General features: G+C 52.4%; 1 protein-coding gene across 1 annotated transcript; it reads left to right on the forward strand.

The window, feature by feature from the left end:
* Window positions 1-8,000: 8,000 nt before the first annotated feature.
* LOC137456891 (olfactory receptor 14J1-like) lies at window positions 8,001-8,900 on the forward strand (the record flags this gene model as incomplete). Its single annotated transcript, XM_068168580.1, has 1 exon — window positions 8,001-8,900. A coding segment is annotated over exon 1 (900 nt), but the record flags the coding sequence as incomplete, so codon positions are not given.
* Window positions 8,901-9,179: the final 279 nt, after the last annotated feature.

Genomic DNA, 9,179 nt, shown 5'->3' on the forward strand with positions numbered 1-9,179 from the left:
ACGCACGCAGGCATAGGCACGGACACCAGCGTGGGGGGCACTTGTTTACCAAACAACTCCTATTTACCATTTGCCCCAAAGAATACTGCTCCAGTCAGCACCCACTGCTAACACAATAATTAACCAATCAACTGATACTTTGCCAAATGAGCATAAGCACACGCCGCAAACAGGGCAAACAAACATGTAGCCTGGGCCTTGTTTGCCATAGGGGTGGAAACATGCCCAGGAAGATTGTTGACCTGGACTCAGTGCTGCCAAGGTGTCCCCCCCCCAACTCCAGAAGGGAGGGAGGACAAAGGGGGTTTGAGTCACACACACAGAAGCATGTTCTGGTAATATTTGGGGCACAATCCTGGTCATAAGCATCATTCACTACAAGGGGCAGCTGATCCTCACACAGGCTGCTTCTCTGACACAGCTGCCATGCCTGTGTCACTGTCTGTAGGTCCAGAGAGCTTCTCTTGCCCCTGAGCCCTCTGCACAGAGATGAGAAGGGCTCGAGAGGCAGGGGCCAGGCCCAAGAACATTGCAGTGATTTCTGTCTCTCAGGAACTCCCAGGCTGACAACAGACTTTTCCCAAACCTTTCCCCAGCTGGGGAGGATTTTGCACTTGCTCAGGGCTGAAATTCCAAAGCACCAGAGGTGACCACCAGCCTAAGAATTTGCCCCTTCCCTCTCCCACCCCCTGCCACTCCTCAGTATCGAGTATCTGGGCAGATCTCACAGTGTTTTCCTAGGGAGTGTCCTGTATTGCTCTGGATGGAACCAGAGCAAGCTGCCCAGCAGTGGACAGCACAGCTCTGAGCCATTGCCCTAAGCTAACACCCAGCACCATCAGCAGCACAAACAGGACTGAAACTCATCAGCCCCCCGAAAGCAAATCCATCAACACAGCAAGTGCAGCGTCCTGCATCTGGGTCGAGGCAATCCCAGGCACAAATCCAGGCTGGGCAGTGACTGGCTGGAAAGCAGCCCTGAGGAGAGAGACTTGGGGGTGCTGGTGGACAAAAAGCTCAACAGGAGCTCTCAGTGTGCACTTGCAGCCCGCAAAGCCAATCAGATCCTGGGCTGCATCAGGAGAAGTGTGGCTAGCAGGTCGAGGGAGGTGATCCTCCCCCTCTACTCAGCCCTGGTGAGACCCCACCTGGAGTACTGTGTCCAGTTCTGGAGCTCCTATTACAAGAGGGATGTGGAGGTGCTGGAACATGTCCAGAGAAGGGCCACAAGGATGATCAGAGCGCTGGAGCACCTCTGCTATGAGGACAGACTGAAGGAGTTGGGGCTGTTCAGTCTGCAGAAGAGAAGGCTCCGAGGTGACCTCATTGTGGCCTTCCAGTATCTGAAGGGGGCTACAGGAAGGCTGGGGAAGGACTTCTCAGGATCTCAGGTAGTGATAGGAGTAGGGGGAATGGAATGAAGCTGGAGGTGGGGAGATTCAGGCTAGATGTGAGGAGGAGGTTCTTCCCCATGAGAGTGGTGAAACCCTGGAATGGGTTGTCCAGGGAGGTGGTCGAGGCCCTGTCCCTGGAGGTGTTTAAGACCAGGCTGGATGAGGCTCAGGCCAGCCTGATCCAGTGTGGGGTGTCCCTGCCCATGGCAGGGGGGTTGGAACTAGATGGTCCTTGTGGTCTCTTCTAACCCTGACTGATACTATGATAGTGAACACACCACACCTGTTGAAGTGGAACTTCCTGTGCTGCAGTTTCCATCCATTGCCCCTTATCCTCTCCCAGGGCTCAAGTGAGCAGAGGCTGTCCCTGCCTCTTGCTTTCTCACCCCCAGCTCTCACATATTGATAGGCATTGATCAGATACCATCTCAGACTTCTCTTCTACAGACTAAACAGCCCCTGGACTCTCATCCTCTCCTCATCAGGCAGTACTCCAGTCCCTTGAGCATCCTCACAGCCTCTGCAGCAGATCCCTGTCCCTTTTGAGCCCAGCACTGGATGTAATATTTCAGGTTGGGCCTCACCAGGGCAGAGTAGAGGGGGAGAAGAACCTCCCTGGATCTGTTGGCCACACTCTTCCAAATGCACCCCAGGACCTCACTGGCCTTCCTGGCTGCAAGGGCACATTGCTGTCCCATGCAGAACTTGCTGCCCACCAGAACTCCCAGGTCCTCCATGGGGCTGCTCTCTAACTATTTGTTCCCTTGAGTGCTGTAGGGTTCACATTGCTCTGGACATTGCATGGTGCAGATCACCTCTAGTGAATCTGAGTCTCCCCAGAAATTGCCAGTGGGTTCCTCTTAATCACATGGATCCTGTCCCCGCAGGCACTAGTGCAGGAGAAGGAACAGCAGACTGAAGAGAAGGAGAAAGGGAACTGAAAATCTCATCACCTCAATCTAGACAGAAAGCCCTTGGTAGCAAATGTCCATTCTGGATGGACACAGAACACAACAGAGAGAGCTGATGAGAGCAACTGCTGGGAGTGCACCAAGTGCCCTGAGAACCCTAAGGAAGGGCTGGAGGGGGGAGGGCATTCACTGGAATTCCAATACCTGATAATACCTCTTGGACATACTGAGAATCACAGAATTGTCAGGGTTGGAAGGGACCTCAAGGGTCATCCAGCTCCAAGTCCCTTGCCATGGGTAGGGACACCTCACAACAGAGCAGGTTGCTAAGAGTCACATCCAGCCTGGCCTTAAAAACATCCAGGGAGGAGGCTTACACCACCTCCCTGGGCAACCTGTGCCAGTGTCTCACCACCCTCAAGGGGAAGAATTTCTTCCTAACATCCAATCTGAATCTCCCCACTTCTAGTTTTGCATCCCTGTCCCCAGTCCTATCCCTACCCAACACCCTAAGAAGTCCCTCCCCAGTTTTCTTGTAGCCTCCTTCAGATACTGGAAGGGCACAAGAAGGACTCCTTGGAGCCTTCTCTTCTCTAGACTGAACATCCCCAACTCCCTCAGTCTGTCCTCAGCATAGAGCAGCTCCAGCCCTTTGCTCACCCTGGTGGCCCTTCTCTGGAGACCTTCCAGCCGCTACAGATCCTTCTTGTAACAGATGCTCCAGAACTGGACACAGAGCTCCAGGTGGGGTCTCATCAGGGTGGAGCAGAGTGGGAGAAACACCTCCCTGGCCCTGCTGGCCACCTTTCTCTTGCTGCAGCCCAGGATACAATTGGCTCTCTGGGCTGCAAGTGCACACTGGTGGCTCCTGTTGAGCTTGTGGATGAACACTTCCCTTAAGGATAATCCAGAATTAGAAGCACAGGATGGGGATGGAAGAGGCTCCTGACCCAAAGAAGAGACATTCCAAATGTGTCCAGAGATGCAACCTAACTGATTAGCAAACATTGACTGCCTGAAGTCAAGGCACCTCTGTGGGAAAAACACTCAGGGTGTGCATCCATCGAGGTTGTCACCATCCCATCATAAGGAACAAACACACAGGGTGGGCAGCACCAGGAGGAAAGGGAAAGTATTGGAGATGTGGCAGTAAAGGCAGGAAAAGATTACCCCTCAGCTGGTCAGGAATCTGTGCCCCTGGGGCAGTGCTCCCAAATACAACTGTGGCTGATCAGTGAGAGACTCCAAGTTGGGTCCAAGGAGATGTGAAATGGCACAAATGAAACAATGCTGCAAAGGAAAGGGCCTCTGCTTGGCACAGCTTTGCCTGATGCTTTCTGCCTTGCTCAGGAGAAAGTGAAGCAGAAAAGGCCATGGTGAAGATCTCTGCTCTCCCAGGCCTCTGGAATAGGACTGCAGGTGCAGGATCAGCTTCCCAGGGAGGAGGGAAACAGGTTGCAGAAATAGCTGCTCAGGAGGGAATGGCTCCAGGCATGGTCTTTGCCTCAGAAGGAGGAATGGGCACAGCACTGAACACAAGGTGTTGTCTTTCCATGGATCAGGGAGGAAGGACATCCATAGACATGGGTGAGAGATGGAAACAAAGCAGGATTGTGCAGGAAGGAGGAGCCAGCACAAGTTCTGCACCATGAGGGGAGTGGAACACTGGAACAGGTTGCCCAGGGAGGGGGTTGGGGTCCCGTCCCTGGAGATCTTGAAAGTGAGGCTTGACAGTGCTCTGGGCAACCTGATCTAGTTGAGGATGTCCCTGGGAAGGTCGGACAAGATAACCTTTGGAGATCCCTTCCAGCCCAGCCCATTCTGTGATCAGTGAGATATGGGAACCAAGCAGATTCTGCATGAGGTGCAAAAGGAAGACACCACCTGGGGCTTCTCAGAGCTCTGGGCCTGGCTATGGTTGTGGATTCCTGCCTTGGGCTTCAGTCTCAAGCAGTTGGTTGGAGCAATAACCCTGAGCTTGTTCCCCTTTGTTTGCATGGCTGTTAGAGTGCAGGGCATGTGTGAGTGCTGGTCTGCTTTAGGGTGCAGAACAGGGGACAGCAAGGACCTCTCTGGGAAGAGCTGGGGCAAATGTCACCTTCAAGAGCAGGCCCTAAGCCTCTGTATTCTCCTAAGCTCCCATTTCAAGGACCAGGCCTAAGGTCTGTCTGCAGTTTATAGAGCAATACTGAGCAAGACTTTCCTGAGGTTCTTTTCCCTTCTTTCTGTTGCTTTTGGGAGACTCTTGAGTTTCTCATTCCATCAGCTGGGCAGGAGATGTTCTCCGCACCTTACACTACATGTTTTGGAATCTCTTGGGTTTGTCACCAGACATTGGTTTGGTCACCAGCTGTGTTCAGACTTTTCCCTTCACCTTCTAATCACAGAAACACAGAATCAACCAGGTTGGAAAACATCTCAGAGATCATGAAGTCCAATCTATCACCAAACACCCCCTGACAGCTAAACCATGGCTCCAAGTGTCACATCCAATCTTTTTTTGAACACCTCCAGGGATGGTGACTCTACCACCTCCCTGGGCAGCACATTCCACTGGTCAGTTCCTCTTTCTGGGAAGAACTTTCTCCTCACCCTGATCCTAAACTTCCCCTGGTGTGGCCAATTATTAAATATTAATAACAGCCATAACAGGAATCCTTCCCAGTACAGATTGTGTCCACACCCAGGAAAGGCTACACCACCTGAAGCCTTCTAACCACTTCTCTGGGACTCCTCCCAGTACCACCCATATACCCTTTCCCACTTCATGACAGATTGGGCCCCATCCCACTACAAACTGTCTGCCAGTTGTTTGGAGCTGGATGGTCTTGTGTGTCCCATTCCCAGTCAGAAAGGCACTACAGGGTTTGAGAGGAACCATTCAAAATAACTGGGATGGACAAACGCTGCACACAGTGAAGAAGGCCAACTGCAGCTGGGCTATGGCAGGAGGAGTGTGGCCACCCAGACACAGGAGTTGTCCTCCCCGAGGACTCAGCGCTGTTGTGGCCACATCTGGATGCTTGGTGTCTAGGTGTGGGGTACTGCAGTGTGATGGGGAGGCAGCAGAGGAGATCTGCCAGGATGGGGGCTGACATCTCTGTGGAGAGGCTGAGGGACCTGGGCTGCTTCAGCCTGCTGAATGGAGGCTCAGGGCACTGCCAGAGCAGGGTGCACATGGCTGAAGGGTGGTTTCAAAGAGGATGGAGCTCTTCTGGGGAGTGAGGAGAGACCAAAACCTCCACAAAGTGTAGCTTCGAAGGTTCAGAGTGGAGATGTGGCCTGAGAAATATCCCTGAAAGTGCAGAGCTGCTATGCATGAGGCCATCCAGAGGTGTCAGGAAATGGCAGGGAGAGCTGAGACAGCTCAGGGAAGGGATGGAAATGTCAGGGGGAGAGCTGGCTGGGGAAGCAAGGTTGGTGTCAGCAGCCTGAAGGGAAAGAGCTGCAGGCATGGGAAAGTGTAGGAGAGACTGCAGTAGGGATGGCCAAGGGCTCTGGCAAGGCTGAGAGGCACAGCAGGACCAAGGCCTTTGTCCCCTTGGCTCTGACAGTTGCCTCTGCCACCAAGGCCTGTGAGGAGAAACTTTGCTTTGAGGCTTTGAGGTTATTCTAGTCCAAGGGCAGTGGTCAGGGCTTGGCCTTTCTGCTTCTTAGAACAAAGGCAAGTTTTTCTCCTCTGTACTTTGCCTTTGTCTCCCTGCAATCCTGGCCTCTAACAAGCTGCTCTAACGAGTCCCTGGGGAGCCTTTGTCAGTAACAAGCCTCAGTGAGGCCAATCAGTGCTTCAAGGTACTTTGGAGTTTCCTTCTGACTTGGACTTGTTGAGAGGCTTCTTGGCAGTACCTTGGCAGAGTCTCCTGGCAGTACCTGAGGATGATGTAATCAGCCCCAAATACTCCATGGGGCTCATTAAATACTGCTGAACCTCTAATTATTGCCAAGGTTTCTGCAGCTAATTGGAGAGGTTATTATTACACAAACCATCTGATAAAAATGATTTCACAGGGTGAATCAGAGCCCTGAGCCACAGGTGAGGGAGAGGATTTGCCTTGCCAGGGGCTGGGGGTCAGTGCTTGGCCCTTTGGATCAATGAAACCCCTCCAGGTTTCCTTAGCAGCAGAGCCACCTTTAGCTGCTTGTCCTGACCTGTCAGCACTGCCTCAGTTCTCTGCTCTCACCACAGCCTGGAGGTACTTCAGCTCCTCCAGTGAAGCTTCCCTTGCATCCATTGTCTCCTTCTGCTCTAACCAGACCCTAGGGACCCTTTCCAGGTATGCTTCACTGGGATCCATTAACAGTAGAAGAAACTTCAGAGTTTGAATCTGACTTTGACTTCTGGAGAGGTTTCATCAGCTTCTCAATCCCTGAGGGTTACAGGGCACCGAAAGCCACTACACGAGTCATTAAAACACCTTGGGCTGGTCGTCTGCTGCCCTATTGGGCCAGACTCATGGGCTGGAAGGTGCTGCTAGCAAGCAGGCAGTGCTGCAGGAGACAGCTCTGGCAAGCAGCAGCACAGCACAGCAGGGCTGAGGACACTGCCAGAGGATCTCAGGGAGATGAGGAAGGCAGAGAGATCTTCAAGCTGTCCAGGACGGGCAGGATGACTGAGGTCTCACTGGAGGAGAAGTCACTGCAGTCACTGATACAGTGAGGCTGTGGGTGCAGGACACTGCAGCTGTAGCTCCTGGAGGCATCTCCACCTCAGCAGCTGATGCTCAGCTGAAGGCTCCTGGAGTGTGCACACAGAAGGAGAACCAAAGCCCTTCAGTTCCATCCTGTGAGCAGCAGTGAGCAGAGCTGGGTAAGGAGAAGGCTTCACTCCCAGGCCCTCTGCTTTTCTCGCTTCCCTTCGCTCTCTCTGCAGCACTGCAGGCCTGCTCCCTGTTTCTCCACCTCTCCATGGGTGTGGTGGTTTTAGGCTATGCCTTTAAAATTTAGTTACAGATTTTGAGCAGAAAAGTAGAAACAAAATAAATAGATCACTCTTGGGTGTGAAAAGGGAAAGAAAAGATTATTCTAAACAAATTCATTGGATGAATATCTGGAATCAGAGGAGCTATACCATAACAATTCTCTCTCTTCTCTTCTGATCTCAGCTCTTTTGCTTTGCTCTGGATGGATCAGCTGCTTTGGCTGGCCTTGGCTAAGTCTAACCCACTGCTTTTTTTCTCTCTCCACTCCTCCTTTCTCTCTTGGAACAGGAGGGTGGAGGGTTGAGGCAGACGAACAGCTTCTGACCCCAGTCTCTGACCAGGTGGGTTTGTGTTGTTAACTAATTGTAAATACCTGTCTGATATTGTCACTCCTGTATGTTTTGTACCTGTTCATTGCATTCCATTGTAGAATGTAGCTCTTGCTTGTCAATGCAGCTTCATTTGCTTCTAACTGAGCTGCTCTGGCAAAGTTAATGCTGCGGGGAAATTTCAACCCACCACAATGGGACTCTTGTTCCCTGGGATTGGGCTGTTGGTCACTTTCTGTTCTGACTCCAGAGGAATCTTCATGGCAATTCTGGGTCCCTGCAGATGAGGCTGTGATGAACCATCATGGGTTGGTACTGATAGGAACTGAGCTGATCCATTCCTCATGCAGCTCAGGGAGAGAGGTTACAATGAGGCTGAGAGAAGTGTGCCCTAACTTGTCACTGCCTTTCCCTCCTTGCACAGGTCTCCATGGCCAGAGGCAGCAGATGTCCAACAGCAGCTCCATCACCCACTTCCTCCTCCTGCCATTCTCAGGCACAAGGCAGCTGCAGCTCCTGCACTTCTGCCTCTTCCTGGCCATTTACCTGGCTGCCCTGCTGGGCAATGGCCTCATCATCACCACCATAGCCTGGGACCACCACCTCCACACCCCCATGTACTTCTTACTCCTCAACCTTGCCCTCCTTGACCTGGGTACCATCTCCACCACAGTCCCCAAATCCATAGCTAATTCCCTGAGGGACACCAGGGACATCTCCTATGCAGGATGTGTTCTCCAGGTCTTCTTTTTCATATTCCTAATTGCTGCAGAGTTTTCTCTCCTCACCACCATGTCCTACGATCGCTATGTTGCCATCTGCAGACCCTTGCACTATGAGACCCTCCTGGGCAGCAGAGTTTGTCTCCACCTGGCAGCAGCTGCTTGGGGCTGTGGCTTTCTCTATTCTCTGCTGCACACAACCAATATATTCTCCCTGCCCCTCTGCCAGGGCAATTCTCTGGAACAGTTATTCTGTGAAGTGCCCCAGATCCTCAAGCTCTCCTGCTCCACATCCTACCTCAGGGAACTTTGGCTTATTGTGGCCAGTGCCTGTTTATCATTTGTCTGTTTTGTGTTGATTGTGGTGTCCTATGTGCAGATCTTCAGGGCAGTGCTGAGGATCCCCTCTCAGCAGGGACGCCACAAAGCCTTTGCCACCTGCCTCCCTCACCTGGCTGTGGTCTCCCTGTGTGTCAGCACTGGCATCTTTGCAAACCTGAAGCCCTTCTCCATCTCCTCCCCATCACTGGATGTGGTACTGTCAGTTCTGTACTCAGTGGTGCCTCCAGCAGTGAACCCTCTCATCTACAGCCTGAGGAACCAGGAGCTCAAGACTGCCCTGAGCAAACTGATCCCTGGATGCTTTCAGAAGCAATAAACTCTTTGTCTTCTCCAGCAGAGCAGGCCCAGCCTGGCTGCTGGAGTTCTGGCTGCTGCTGGTGCTGTTCCCCTTGTGAGAATGTTGTTGCCACACAAATGTCTTTCCTCAGACCATTTCTGGTTCAGTGTTGTCCTGTCTGGTGTGATCCAGAGGCTGCAGACATGAGGAGCTGTGCTCCCTGTGTGTTCAGTTATAAAGGACCCTGCAGGGAGTTGTTTCTCTGAGTTCCTTCCTCCAAGGCTT

Source organism: Melanerpes formicivorus, unplaced genomic scaffold, assembly GCF_026170545.1.
Source record: "Melanerpes formicivorus ecotype bairdi unplaced genomic scaffold, bMelFor1.0.p_v2 SCAF_142, whole genome shotgun sequence".
Taxonomy (NCBI): Eukaryota; Metazoa; Chordata; class Aves; order Piciformes; family Picidae; genus Melanerpes; species Melanerpes formicivorus.